The sequence below is a fragment of the Setaria viridis genome, chromosome 9 (genome assembly GCF_005286985.2).
Source record: "Setaria viridis chromosome 9, Setaria_viridis_v4.0, whole genome shotgun sequence".
Classification (NCBI taxonomy): domain Eukaryota; kingdom Viridiplantae; phylum Streptophyta; class Magnoliopsida; order Poales; family Poaceae; genus Setaria; species Setaria viridis.
Genome location: NC_048271.2, coordinates 53,467,153 through 53,481,412, shown reverse-complemented (window position 1 = coordinate 53,481,412; position 14,260 = coordinate 53,467,153). Strand labels below are relative to the sequence as shown.

The 14,260-nt window shown below is 48.3% G+C and overlaps 2 protein-coding genes across 3 annotated transcripts; one reads left to right on the top strand and one right to left on the bottom strand.

Annotated features, from left to right (window-relative positions):
* The first annotated feature begins 261 nt into the window (after positions 1–261).
* On the top strand, positions 262–4,392 carry LOC117838322 (cell number regulator 13). Its single transcript, XM_034718300.2, has 8 exons — positions 262–554; positions 667–1,300; positions 1,842–2,260; positions 2,613–2,719; positions 2,976–3,047; positions 3,272–3,378; positions 3,700–3,793; positions 4,075–4,392. The coding sequence occupies exons 2-8, from the start codon at positions 893–895 to the stop codon at positions 4,122–4,124; spliced, it is 1,257 nt and encodes a 418-aa protein (XP_034574191.1). The 5' UTR covers positions 262–554; positions 667–892; the 3' UTR covers positions 4,125–4,392.
* A 642-nt stretch (positions 4,393–5,034) lies between these two features.
* On the bottom strand, positions 5,035–10,749 carry LOC117838321 (ABC transporter G family member 22). 2 transcript variants are annotated; one of them, XM_034718298.2, is made up of 10 exons: positions 10,201–10,749; positions 10,036–10,109; positions 9,726–9,949; positions 7,658–7,813; positions 7,396–7,579; positions 6,986–7,306; positions 6,612–6,899; positions 6,216–6,500; positions 5,758–5,865; positions 5,035–5,635 (listed from the first exon to the last, which is right to left on the bottom strand). In XM_034718298.2, exons 1-10 carry the CDS (start codon positions 10,616–10,618, stop codon positions 5,414–5,416), a joined length of 2,280 nt encoding a protein of 759 aa, XP_034574189.1. In that variant the 5' UTR covers positions 10,619–10,749; the 3' UTR covers positions 5,035–5,413. The 2 variants fall into 2 exon arrangements, with proteins under 2 accessions (XP_034574189.1, XP_034574190.2); XM_034718299.2 differs by having other exon boundaries at positions 7,064–7,306; positions 10,201–10,533.
* Positions 10,750–14,260: the final 3,511 nt, after the last annotated feature.

Sequence of the window (14,260 nt, the reverse complement as noted above, 5' to 3'; positions counted from 1 at the left end):
GGCGAAGGAGCAACCCAAACAATTTCCTGCTGGGGCGCACAAGCTCCCAGAAATTAACTATTCCTTTGTCGCTGGTCGCGGTGGAGTGCTAGTGCCGCTGCACCCACCTGCCTGCCCACGAGCCACGGGTGACGAGAGCGCTGGAGCCTTGGAGCGGAGCGAGGGCGCGGCGCGGCCCGGCACGGCACGGCACCCGCGCGCTGCACAAGGACCCAAAAGCTGTGCGCGCGGCACGGACTCGGAGACACGGGGAACACGCATCATGCTGAGGCGAGCACCGAGCTGGGGTGGAGTGAAACCGAAACGGCGAGCGAGTCCAGCAGTAACCGCCCAAGCAGAGCAGCCGAGGTGGGGGGGAGAGGAGGAGAGGGAACTGAGCCGCGCAGCCTCTCCTCGCCTCATCCGCTCTCCACGCCTCCCCCTCCCCCTGCCATTCCACTTGCCGGCATTGCCTGTTCTCCACTCCAGTTCCCCCGCTGCGCGGCTCGAGGGAGGGAGATAGGGTTGCACACGCCCAGTCCAGTCTCCAATTCTGCCACGGCTGCCAAGGAGAGGTAGTTCAGTATAGCAGCTAACTGGATTTCTAGTAGCATTTGCCGTTCCCGGCGCGGAATTGGTTCGCGCGAGCACAAGGACCTTTAATCTTGGTTGATTTCTTCCTCGCAGGCGATAGGAGGAATGCTGCTGCTGTGATCTTCCAGATCTGCCCGGTCGCGGTCGTTTTCTCCGCAATCAAGAACCGAAAGCGAGGTTCTTGGAACCATGGCCGGCGGGTGGATGCACCGTGGCTAGTAGAATTGGCCGGGTCTCCCTGATCTTCGCCCTGCGCGCGAGTTAGGCGAGAGACCGAGCGACTCGTGCGTGAAGTGAAGGAGAAGAATTCAAGATCGCAATGGCGTCATGGGACAACTTAGGGGAGCTCTCCAACATCGCGCAGCTCACGGGGCTGGACGCCGTCAAGCTCATCTCCCTCATCGTCAAGGCGGCGTCCACGGCGCGGATGCACAAGAGCAACTGCCGCCGCTTCGCGCGGCACCTTAAACTCATCGGCGGCCTGCTGGAGCAGCTCCGGGTCTCCGAGCTCAGGAAGTACCCGGAGACGCGCGAGCCGCTGGAGCAGCTTGAGGACGCGCTCCGGCGCGGGTACCTGCTCGTCAACTCGTGCCAGGACCGCTCCTACCTCTACCTCCTCGCCATGGGCTGGAACATCGTCTACCAGTTCCGCAAGGCGCAGAGCGAGATCGACAACTACCTCCGCCTCGTCCCGCTCATCACGCTCGTCGACAATGCCCGCATTCGGGTCGGTAATCGGCTTTCTCTCGGTTTTTTTTACTTCCACTAGTTTCAGTTGTTTATTCTTACAGAAGAATGCTAGACTGGATGTGCTAGGTAGGCTTTCAGAAATTTTAATTTGTTATTATTCCATTCTGCCGGGATATTCTTTCTGGTTCAGACTTTAGAGGAAACGTGATGTGAATCATTCTTTGGTTCTGAAGTATGGTGCATGGAATCTCTACTTTTGAGGTTCTAAAGTATCACTCTCTGATTGACTAGGGTGGTTTTCCTGCATGGCCTGACTGGTTTCTTGTTCTATGTTGGTTGGCCATGAAGTTGGTGTGACCAAGGATTCTAATGTTCTTCGGATAATGAAATTCCAACTTTTTTATGTGCCATCGCTTTCATTGCATCTGTACACCTGTGGAATTAAAAATTGCTACTAGGAAGTTAAGCTCAATTTTGAACAGTATAGCTAGTTGTTTTCAGCTCTGATCAAGGATCATCTTTTGCTGCTCCTCTGAATTTCCTTTTTGGCTTATTATTATTTTTTTTAACTGTTCCAGGATCGGCTTGAGTACATTGAGAGGGACCAATGTGAATATTCTTTTGATGAGGAAGACAAGAAAGTGCAAGATGCTCTGTTGAATCCTGATCCTTGTACAAATCCTACAATAGTGCTCAAGAAGACTCTGTCATGTTCCTATCCAAACTTGCCTTTCAATGAAGCCCTCAAGAAGGAGAGTGAGAAGCTCCAGGTGGAGCTTCAAAGATCACAAAGCCACATGGATCTGGGCTCATGTGAGGTTATTCAGCACCTGCTTGGAGTAACAAAAACTGTGGCATGTACCATTCCAGAGGAAGAAACAAATGCAAAAGTTTCTGAAAAGGATTCAAATTACAAGGAATCCAAAGGAGATGTTGCAAAATCGTATGATGATGATGACTATCCTAAGAAGCAAAAAGATGCCTGCAGTACACAACGGTTGGTGAATTTAGCTGTGTTAGTTTTGGCAACTGTTTCTTTATGATATTATATTGACATATAAGATGGTGTACGGAACCCTTTTTCCCTTGGGTTAACATTAACCTGCATTTTGAGTCTGTATGGGTTGTGAGTGATATGAGAACTGTCCACATGCCATTGACCTTTACCTTGTTTGGAGATGTAATTCTGGTACACTAAATTGTGTGTCCTAAAAGATAAAGAAACCAGATTCCTGTGTAGTGTTGTTGTTTTTTAGTTGGAAGGGAAATTAGGTTATTTTCGACAATGGAAGTACATACTATAATACATCTGGTAGTTCTGAAGTTCTGATGGTGTGTATCCCATGCAGATGTTCTTCACCAGTTTCATATGGACATGATCTTGTCTCAAGAAGAGGATCATACAGCGATGAGTGGCATGCAGATTTACTTGGCTGCTGTTCAGAGCCAGCTCTGTGTATGTCTATTAATCTTATCTTTGAACAACGGAGATTCGATTGTCATAACTTTATTCACTCTGTTCAGTATTTAGTTCAATGATTTCACTGTTGTATTTTACATGATATTTTAAGAACACTTGTTCAGCCTTGTATCTAGCTTGCTCCTACTTGTCCTATTTATAACTGCTCAGTTTATGATTTACTCAATCCAGGCTTGGAGATTATTCCTATGTAATTTTGTTTCCCTTGTATTCACTCGTTATGATAACATAGGTTTGAAGACATTGTTTTTCCCCTGTGGAACCTTCTCGAGAATTGCTTCAGTCGCCAAGGACAGACCAATGTGTAAGAATATTTCTCTGAAAATTGAAAATATCATCACCTTATGTTACATGCTGTTTTTTAAAAAAAATTATGAAAACTGGCGAGGGTTTCCTCCTCGTTTTCTTTGCAGCAGGACACACAGCCATGCATACTTCTAAGTAGAATGCTGTCATAAAGTTTGTGAGCTTTTAGTCGCTTCAGTTAGATAGAGCTTGCTTTACACTGTAATTCTGTGTTGCTTTCAGCTTCTGGAGAGGCTTGCAATGATATTATGGCATACTCCCTGATATTATCCTGCTGCTGTTATACTTGCTGTGTAAGGAGAAAGCTTCGCCAAAAGTTGGACATTGCGGTAAATATTCCTGGACGTTTTACTAGTTGATATTGTATTCGTCTTTAAAGTAGAAAATGCTCATCTCTTTACCATACTCTATAACTTGGAGCTGACTACCTTGGGGATTGGCCATTTACCCAAACCAGAATATCCTGGGAAAACATTTGGTTAACAATTATCTTGATAAAGTTATCTTATACAATATATCTATTTGTCTACTGCTAATGAAGTGGTTGGGCATATACATTCTTAACTGGAAGATAAGCTTTCTTATATGTTATCAAACTTGCTGGAGTCTTTGCAGTACCTGAAGTTCTAATGCTCTTATGCTTCTGACAGGGAGGCTGCTGTGATGACTTCCTTTCACATCTGCTGTGTTGTTGCTGCGCCCTTGTTCAAGAATGGCGGGAGGTTGAGATTCGTGGAGCTTATGGTGAGTTTCCTACTCAAATGCTTCTAGCAATTAGTAAACCATGAAGTGAATTAGGTGCGGGACAACCGAGGCAACAGCATAAGCTGCCTACTTGGTAAAGAGAGAAAAATTGTAGCAAAACGTTACAATTTTGAAGCCTTGCCTTTTATCATCTACTTGGTACATAATGCTATTCTACATGGGATTCTGTTTTGGTAATAGATCTTATGATCGCATAATCTGCTTGCGAGAATTTGACTTGTGCAGGAATACTGATTCTGTGCTGCCTCTTTTTCCTGCAGGCGAAAAGACGAAGACTACCCCACCCCCATGTCAATACATGGAGCACTGAGCAGCCATGACAGGGGACCTGGACTTCTGTAAAGATATTGACAAAATATATTCTGATATCGTACTTCCAGAGTAGTGATACTGATACGACAATATTTTCTGTGCTGTATTTATGCTTACTGTCCATTGTCCTCCTGGTACTTCCATTCCATGATCCTGTTATATCAGTATATGTTGGGGCATAGCTCTGCACAGTATGTACTTTGTAAACATACCAGTAACAGGCCTGTTAGAGCCTAACATCGGTTAACGTCGTCAGTTCTTGCCAAGATCTGGAAGTCCATTTTTTTGTGTGCTCCTTTTTACCCTAACAACAGTAGCAAAAAAGAAAAGAGCGCTCTATTCACAAGTTGGAATGATCATTGCAGCCTACAAGTTCAGTGCCAATTTTCTACAGGTAACAACAGGAACAAGCATTGCAGAAGTGGTACCGTCCAAGCCTGATGCAGATTAATGAAACACTGATGCACACGTCTGCCCCTTGAACTGTAGAACATCAGACCACCTGTGATTCCGTTTATTGGTATGATTCTTTATTGGGTTTCTTTTTTGCCTCTATATGAGCTCAGAAGTAACCATTTTTCTTTACAGTTCTAATGTTTAGTCTCTCCCATGGGTATGCACGCAGGATATCTTCCTTTCTCTATTTCTAGAGATGCCGTCCCAATCCCACCCCCAGCCATGAGAGGCATGTTTGGGAGTATGAGTAGGTTTTTGTCCTAAAACTACGTATTCTGATCACTTAGGCTAATCTCAATGCATAGTTTTATCACATTATTACCACGACTGCTATGTCAGCTTTTCAATGAAACGAAATTGTCACTATCAGTGCAAAGTTTCATCATACAATTTCGTAGACAAATTGCAACATTTAATTCTTCAATAATATTATGATCGAATGTGTCATGGGATGAAATAAAAAAAAGGTCTCAGTGGGTGTTTCATTCAGTTTCATGGTCTTGGTAATTGTACCGGAGGAGTGACTCTATTCTTCTCTCTCGTAAAAACTCTGAAACTAGCCTTAAAACACGTAACCGTTGTGAAGAAAAGATTACAACACAGCTTTTCTCTGATACTCGCTACAGATTCTTCTTGTTCAGTACTCGTGTTTGGCCTTTGGGCCCTCTGAACTTAGTTGAAAAAGACAGAGAAGTAAAAGAATTCCATCTTTTCACGGTGCAATATAAAAACAAACTTCCCTACACACCCAAACAGCGAGTGCTACACTTGCAGTGGCAGCCTCCAGGAGCTGAGGCTTCAGTCAGTCCACACACTTAGTGATGCGATGTGCTAGCTGCTTGGGGCATTCACCCTTCTCAGCGACAGGTACGCCAGCACCCGGTAGCCGATGATCATGGCGACGAGAGCCGCAACCTCGGTGGCGCCGTTGTCCATATGTTTCGTGGTGGTCAGGATTTCCGGCACGGGATCGTACTGCACCTTCAGCAGGAGCCTGTACGTGTGGTAGTTGAAGGACAGGTAGCGCAGCCAGGAGATGAATGGCGGAACCGTCTGCAGATTATCAGAGTGGAATTAGGACAGAGTTATTCGGTGCTCCAAGCCAAATGCCTGTTTTTGCGAGATCACACATTCATATTTAATTCAGCAGTAGCTAAATCAGGTAATGCACTCACCTTTACAAAGAAGCCTCCTGCTAGCATGAAGGTCATGACCGTAACTGAAGCTAGAGTTGTTGCCTTCTTGATATCCAGCAGGGAAGCTCCAATTACCAATCCTAGTCCCTGCAATATCAGTTTTTGTTGAGACCACTAGTTCTGAGAAGAATCACTGGTAAATGTTAATATACCCTTTTGCAGTATATTCTAGTTATATTAACCAATGGTTAATAATATGGATTGACTGGTCATGACAAGAGAACATCCTTATGTTCAATATGCCTCTCTCATTGACCCCAGATGATTTATTATTGACTGTCTATTTGGCACAAGAGTGTGTCACGTGTTCTTCATTTATAACAGTCACACTGTTTGTAACTAGTAAGCCATCCAATGTCCAGTTTTCTCCTTTTATAAAGGGCAAAACAAGACATGGAGACTGTAATGCATAGCGAAACTGGCTCTGAATTTCTTACCTGAGCAGCAATTATGCTGAGAAAGACAGTCAACATGCTAAGAAAGAAATGTGTGGCAGTTGCTTTGAGGCCTGCCATGAAGTAGACGATCACCATGAATACAACAGGGAGGAAAAGGTCAAGTGGTAGATCACTTGTCGTTCTGGCCAAGAAGTATGCACTGAGCTTGTACATGTCAACTGCACGCTCTTTGTTCAACATTGCCCTCTCTTGAGGGAATGTGAAGATTGCAGTAAACACAGGAAAGAAACCCCAAAACACAGCAATGAAAAATAATAAGCCAGCCTGCATGCACAAAATGGCATTGTCTTATCATGCTATGGTCCGATGTATCAATTAGTTGTATTGTATGGGAATTAACTTAACCAGATCAAATAGCAAGTTGTGTGTATATACCTGATCTTCTAGACCTTTTAGTGTTCTGGGATCAGAGCGCCACCACAGTAAACCTAAGATAACCGACGTAGCTATGACCTGGGTGATTCTCATCCAGCTCAAATAATCATGCCGTCTTTCCTTGATCCCTCTACAAAAGAGGATGGAATATTGCTGCCACCAGCTTGTGCCCCACTCTCGCTTTGATGATGTTATAGTTGCCTTCAGGTCATCACTGATTGGAAGCGGTGCTAGAAGCTTCTTCTTCTCCTTAAAAGCCACTCGAGTCTCATAAGCATCTACCAAGTACTGCATAACATCACAAATACCTTATTCAGTACAATTAAAAACCAAGCCATATATCATAACATCAGCACAATGATTTCATGCTTCACCTCATGAACATCTTGTGCTGATGGCCTGCAGTCATTCTTGGAATTATTATTCTCCAAATTGTGATTTTCCATATGCACCTTATCATCTAATTCTGAAGGGACAGAAACATCATTAGTGTTGCCATTGGCGAGATCCAGTAGAAACTCTGCTGGGTTCATCGCGAAAAGTGGGGTGCATCCAATGGACTGGAAGTAGGGCATGGCTTCAGATGCCTTCCCAAAGTATAGTAAACTTCCTTTGCCCAGGAGGATAAGCTTGTCAAAGTTATGAAACAGCCTGCTAGATGGTTGGTGAATTGTGGTGATTACCGTCTTCCCATCCTGCAGAAATCAACTAAATTAAATTAAATACAAACTGAACTAATGGCAGCCAATGTGCCGTTACTTGTCAGTACTTACTTCCACCTCACCTCCGCTATGTCATGAAGAAGCTGAACGATCCTTAGGGCTGTAGTTGAATCCAGCCCAGATGTTGGCTCATCAAGAAACAATAAAGATGGATTGATAAGAATCTCGTTTCCAATGCAAACTCTTTTCCTTTCACCCCCTGAAACCCCACGCACAAAAGATCCTCCAATCATTGTGTCCTGGCACCTTTGAACACACCAAAATAAGCCACCTTGTAAGAAAAGTGAACATTCAACAATGCAGAAAATGTAGAATGCAGTCTACCTTTCAAGGCCAAGCTCATATATAATGTCCATTGCCCGTTCTTTCTTTTGTTGTCTTGTCATTGTTCTTGGGAGACGAAGTAGTGCCGCATAAGTCAACGTCTCCTTCACAGTAAGATGGGTAAAGAGAACATCATCTTGAGTCACAAATCCTATCCTGCAGAAAATATGAGTCCAACTATATGTCAACATTCATACTCACAAGTCACAACCTATGAAGCAACAGTTATTACACTGCAAGACCATCGTTGGCAGAAGTCAGCACAGTACAGCCCTGAAGCCAAAAAAAATGCGACAATACTAGTGAAGTGAAATCGTCAAATACAGCCGCGAATTTCCAGATTGATTTTCTATGTACCCTTGTACCTTCCCAAATTCTCCCTTTTGGAGAAAAGAAACTTGACACATCCGTTAACATTCTATCCCAAGGCCTCAACTTCTACATTCTACAGAATGTTTAAAAAGCCCAAAAAATATTTCATATCATTGATCAATATAATAATAGAGCCCTCTGATCTAGTATCAATATATTTTGTAAGGTATCATGAGGATTGAGGCCTCCCAATCTATTCAACAGTCAAACCTATTTCTTGGTCTTAGTTGCCATCCTTCAGAGAATCATACATCTTGCACATACATGCCAACTGACAACTATGAACGTTACGCCTTTTCCAAATGCAAATCAGGTGCTTGTTTTACCCAAGTAGGGAAAACAAGATCACATATAGTTTACAGGAAGTGGATCTACTAAACTAGTGTCCTTTCTTGGTGTCTCTGTATCCCCAAGGACCTAGGACCCTGCTGCAGATTAGTCGATCACAAGGCTTTATCACAACAGCTGCAACTAAAATGACTGGGCAGAAGCACAGACGGAGATAGTCCTTGTGACGATGACAGGCACGAGGAATTGAGGAGCATCATCAATTCTGTCATTCATAGGAATGGTGGTCCGAGAATCCGACGTTTCTGGAGATGTTGACGTCCGAACACAGAGACTTGCCCGTTCAACGGGCGCGAGGGCGTCAGCCTCAAACCGCAGGTGCCAAGGAAAATTCTCGAACTGGCTGCAGGCATGCGGGATTGGCATAGCATTGGTCAGGTCACTGATTAGTTAGTGGCCCTTTCCCATCGGATTGGCGAAAGAATCGACCCTAGATCTCACCCTGCAATCCATCACCACGAACCAGCGCTGGTAGGTTGGCCACCTACTGACCTATCCAGTATAGGGTTGGCAACGCCGGCAGGGGCAGGCGAGTGGCAGCCGAAACATGAGACCAAGAGAGCGGGTTGTGTCAGTTGTGGACTGACGGGGGCATGGCTGCATCTGCATGAGGGAGCACCGCAGCATGAGCAGTCAATCACCTACGACCGCACATAATCTCATTCAGCCGAAGCCACCGGCGACTCGGGAGGAGACGGGGGAAGGGCCAGCGGCCGACGCCTCGCCGGGCGGGCGAGAGGCGCGTGCCGCCATGCCAGCGCGCGAGAGAACTGGCTGGCCGGGCCGAACCCAAGCCGATGAGAGAGACCTAGCCCAAGAACAGCTAGGCCCATATAAGGCTTGGGCCAAATTTACTCACAGCTTCTTCTCCGTCTGCTTCCTTCTTCCTTGGTGGCGAGAGGAGGCGAAAGTGACAAGGCCATCGGCAGGTCAATTTCATCGGGGCACTGACAGTACACCGTACAGACAATTACTCATAACGGAAGGTGCATGAACAGTAAACCAGAGAGAGGGAAGCCATGCATGAACAGTTAACAAACTGGCAGGATAACCGTGAGCCATGGCTAGGCAGCTAGCTAAGCCATCTTTTTAGTACTTATCAGCTAGGCAGACAAGCGTGCATGGACACCACCTGTAGCTGCGAGCAACACCTCATCACCGGGCGATGGACCCACTTAACTTAACCGAAAGCTACTGACCACACAATTAATGGATAACTCTGCCCCAGAGAATTCAATACCAGTTTTTTTTTTCAAAAAAAATAATTAACTAAAATTAATCAGATGCCCTGCTAGTTAAACCAGTGGTGCAATTAAGGCGCGCATCGATGGCGCGGTAGGTAGGTTACCTGCGCTTGAGGGACTTGCAGTAGGGCTCGTCGTTGTAGGAGATGCAGCCCTCGACGGCGCCGCCGCCGGCCCTCCCGCCCAGGATGCTCAGCAGCGTCGTCTTCCCGCTGCCCGACGGGCCCATCAGCGCCAGCACCTCGCCGGGGGACGCCGACCCGGATATCCCGCCCAGGATCTCCCGCGGCGAGCCCTTCGCCGCCACCCTGTACTTCACCTCCGTGAACTGCATGTATTGTGTTGCACGCACGCCGCTGATAAGTACCAAGCTTTTCTCTGCACCATGCATGGCGTTTTTGCTTGCGTTTTTACCTTGAGGTATATCGGCATGGTCGGCTCGGTCATCAGCTTCTTGCGCCGCCGCGTTCCGGCCTCGATGTCCATGGCTGCAAGCGTAAACAGTTTAGATTATCACTGCCGTCGTTAGAGCTAGGTAGCTCCGGGCGGATATATATAGCTAGATGAAAGCGTTCGTACGGGTGTCGTCGTCGCTGAAGGTCGCCGGGTCGGCGGAGTGCATGTACTGCGGCGGCGGGGTGAAGCCGGTGAAGGTGAAGGAGAAGCCGAGGCTGGCGCTGGAGGCGCGGCTGAGCGCGGCGCTGTTGCTGACGAGGTCCTCCACGTCCAGCTTCAGCTGCGCGCTCCTCGACTTGCGGATGTGGCTGTTGCCACCGCCGCCCGACGCCGCGCGCTGCTTCCGCCCGAAGCTGGACTTGCGCGACTGGCCCGTCGTCGTGTCCGCGTTGCTCAGCACCGTCTCCGCCGACGCCGTCCGGCTCAGCGATTGCGACGGCGCCAGCTGCTCCGACTTGGCCCGCCCGTGATGCTTAATACCCCCTCCCCCTCCGCCGCCGCCGCCCGCCGCCACCGGCTTCTCCATTATCGACTCCATCATCAGCTAGCTACACCTAGCTACGTGCGTGCGCTCAGGCACAGCTACACACTACACAACTGTAGCTGTTACACGGGCCGGGCTGCTATATACGTCTGCCGCCAGAGCCAGGGCCGCGACGACGCGCGCAGCAGCAAGCGACTGGCTGGCTGGCTAGGCAGAGGCGAGAGAGGGGCGCGGACGACGGGCGGTGGCGAGAGCGACGGCGGGGCCGCAACGGAGGGGCAGGGGCTCGCCAGCGCGGCGCGGCGGGTGGCCCCCGCGCATTGATGGCGCGGGAAAGTGGGGGTGTGGTCGCGCGCGCCCGGGCAGCCGCCTTCCACACATGCCGGCCTCACGACGACGTATCGCCCAGGGCACCGCGCCTCCGGGCGCCTGCCTGCCGGCTGGCGCGCGCGGGTCCGATGGGGACGTCGTCGATCGAGGCGCGGGTGCCGCCGCTACGGCCTCCGCGACCCCGCCATCTGGCCGCGTTCTGGCTTCAAACCAATCTCCTCGCTCGCGTGCAAGTCTTTTGGATCGATCCCCTTGCATTGATCTTCGGCGCCATGGTTTCTGAACCTGCCGGATATTTGCAGAGTCGTTGGTTTCGCCTGATTTGCTTGGTTGCGCTGCAGCGTGTCGTGGCGAATTTTATCGAACAGTTCAGAAACGCGGGGCGAATGTTTCAAAAAAAGAAATGCAGGGCGCGAGTTTGGACGAATTTCGCGTGAAACACAGTTGGATTTTCGGCCAAATATTCTCCAAACGGATCGAGCATCATCGGTTTGTCAGAGCAGCTTCCACCGAAAAGATCTTTATACGCGAGATTCATCTGAGGTACTAGCACAATATAAGAGCCAACTCTGATGAGTTCCGCTCCCGTGGCGAGGAGTGCAAGACTGTAGAGACGACAGAGACAAGAGACGACTCTTTCCGCTATCCAAATTCACACAAGCAAATGCAAATCGCCCAGCACAATAATGAGGATCAGATCACTCGAAGCAGCAGGGGCACTGACTGGCTGACGCTGAATGTTCGCAGCCGCGGTTACAGACTTACAGGGACAGAGAGAATTGGGCACTGTACTGGCAAGTGGTAGTGGACTTGCGGTCTTTCCCGTGAATGTCAGGCGCGCATCAGCCGACAGGGAACTGCATGCGAGACATTGACGAGGCACCCGACCAGTTGCCCAACTGGGAGATGGCATCGGCACGCTGTTGGATCGTGTCCTGGTACTGTGTTGCGTCACCGTTTTGTGGTGATTGTGCCATGGCCAGTCACGCACGGGAAGGGGAACAGAACAGCCCACCCGTGTGAGACGGAAGAAAAAAAAAAAGACTTGTCGTCGGCAGTAAAGTAACGGCGATCTATTTGCTGCAACTTTGGCTGGGAGTTCTGTCCGGAAATGGTGGGAACCAAGCTGCAACGGACCGGTAGAGTTACCTGAAGTGTACGACACCGGAGAAGCTGTAAGGAAGAGAGGAGATGAACGGCGTGGTGCGTCTAACAAAAGGAAACGCAGATGACGTGAGAGGCACTCGGGCGGGCAACCCCTGGTCTCGAGAGACTTTGGGGACGTTTGGATCCATTGCTGAAGCTCGCCTAGTTTTGATGGGCAAGAAGTTAGAACAGTTTATGAGGTTTGGATCCTTTACTTACTACCTCGACGCTTGTGATAAAAGCAAGATTTTCCCTTGCTTCCTCGGCCTTGCCTGACGAGGCTAGGTGAGGCGAAGAAACCATGCTTGGCGTATTTTTTTTCGAATCACGCGGTACGGGTGCAGACGCTCACATACATGTACGTACACTCGCCTCTACGAATACACGCACGCAACCTTACCCCTATGAGCACCTCCGAAAGACTGAGCCAGCAAATCCTCACGAAGTTACCACTAGCGCCTCGCTAACATATCCCTTGATCGCCTCTCCCTAGCTTGTTCCCTTCGGAAACCTGCCATGCTTAATTGCTGATATGCTAATTCATGGATGATGCGTAAGTTAGTCATGTGCTGCGTTGTTCATTCTCGCTAAGTCGCTATATGCATTGGGTATGGACTCCATAGACCTTAACTCTTCAAGCTTATGCATTGCCGTCGCCCAAAAATGGTGGTCTTCTAAGTTCTCAGCTATAGTTTGGGCACTGAATAATTGTCACCGCTACCTAGAGCGGGTCAAAGAGTGATCCAACCTTTGATTTTTGTGTGGCCGGCATGAAGCTTAAAAATTTGATCCTTTGGCCTATTTGGAATGTACCATTTCTGCTGAAATCTCTACTCCTAAAAAGACCAAAGAGGAGAAAAAACTTCGTACGTCGTCTGCCCCTCCGCTCTGTTCACCCGTCCGCTTGCTCCCGCGTCCTCCGCGCAACCCGGCCCGCCCTCCGATGGAACGCCTTGAAGCCCACCGCGCGCGCTGTCCGCTGCCCCTCCTCGCGCCCTGCGCTTCATGCTCCGCCATCCGATGTTTCCCTCGCTCGCCTACTTCTCCTCCCTCGCGCAGCATCGCAGCCGCCGCCAGCAGTCCGCATCGCCTCGCCTAGCTCGGCCTACAACGCCGCTGCCGCCCGCAAACTGTCGTCGTCTACTCCCTCGCCCTGCAACGCCGTAGCCGCCCGCATTCTGCCTGACCGCGGCTCCCTTGGCGCCACCGCCGCCGACTGCTCCGCGGCCGACCAGCGGATTGGCTTCGAGATCTAGGTCTTCAAGATCGGGAAGCGAAACCGGCGCCTCGTGCGCGCCAGGGTGCGCGTCCACGCGCCGCTGGAGGCAGGGCCACACTCAGACTACGAGGGCCTTGCCGACTTCATCCCCGGTCTCTCCGAGTGACGACTCCTCGGCCAAGCCCACAGCCGGCCTAGAAAAGTACCGGGTAGGTCTCCTTCCTTTCCGGTTCATCTGAATCATTCCTCTAATTTATCTTCTTCGTTCAGTTCCAATTCCAAATTCCTGTGATTTTGTTTATCTTTTCCCAGTCAAATCATTCTCTGATAGAAATTTGTCCTCAGCAATTATGGCTTTTATTCTAGGGATGGTTTTGTTTACCTCTGCTGTCCATTTGGTTAATATGTTGGAAATTCCAAAATGGTCATTTCTAGATCTATGCTGATGGTTGAGCAATGCATATTGCCAAGGTATATTGCAGTATTTCAAAACATTAACGAATCAGCAATGCCTGTATGTTTTGTGTTCCAAATTTATTTGTTTTCAATGTAGCTTTGTGCTTCTGCTGATTAACTTGTAACCACAATTCTAGACTATTTTGTATTGTATGATATTGTATGCATATGCCATCAAATCTTTCTTTGGGAGCTTTTATCTTGGACAAAACTTAAGGTGGATGATTCTGAGAAAAGGGGATGAAGCATTCATATTTCCCTATTGTCTTTTATATTTTGTTACGGGCTATTTTATCTTTTCTGTTGGGCTCATTTGGGGGTGATAATTCTGAAGTTATAGGTACCTTGTGACAATTAAACGATTATGATAACATTCGATTTTTACAATATTTTTTTCTGCTGTCTATTCAGCTAGAACTATTGCACTATATGTTTATTCCTTGTGCTCTTTGGAACTGCTGATATGGCCTGTCACAGATAGACTGGCATAAGGTTCGAATAAGTTGGGTAGCAATTAATATATTATTCTGAACCAATTAGCTATAGTT

Bases quoted from the DNA above. Each gene is read 5' to 3' on its own strand.
- LOC117838322 (XM_034718300.2), top strand. From the start codon at position 893: ATGGCGTCATGGGACAACTTAGGGGAGCTCTCCAACATCGCGCAGCTC. The intron at 1,301-1,841 runs GTCGGTAATCGG...TAACTGTTCCAG, and splicing joins TCGACAATGCCCGCATTCGG to GATCGGCTTGAGTACATTGA. The intron at 3,379-3,699 runs GTAAATATTCCT...TGCTTCTGACAG, and splicing joins GCCAAAAGTTGGACATTGCG to GGAGGCTGCTGTGATGACTT.
- LOC117838321 (XM_034718298.2), bottom strand. From the start codon at position 10,618: ATGATGGAGTCGATAATGGAGAAGCCGGTGGCGGCGGGCGGCGGCGGC. The intron at 6,501-6,611 runs GTATATACACAC...TTGTGCATGCAG, and splicing joins TAAAAGGTCTAGAAGATCAG to GCTGGCTTATTATTTTTCAT. The intron at 5,636-5,757 runs GTGAGTGCATTA...GATAATCTGCAG, and splicing joins CAGGAGGCTTCTTTGTAAAG to ACGGTTCCGCCATTCATCTC.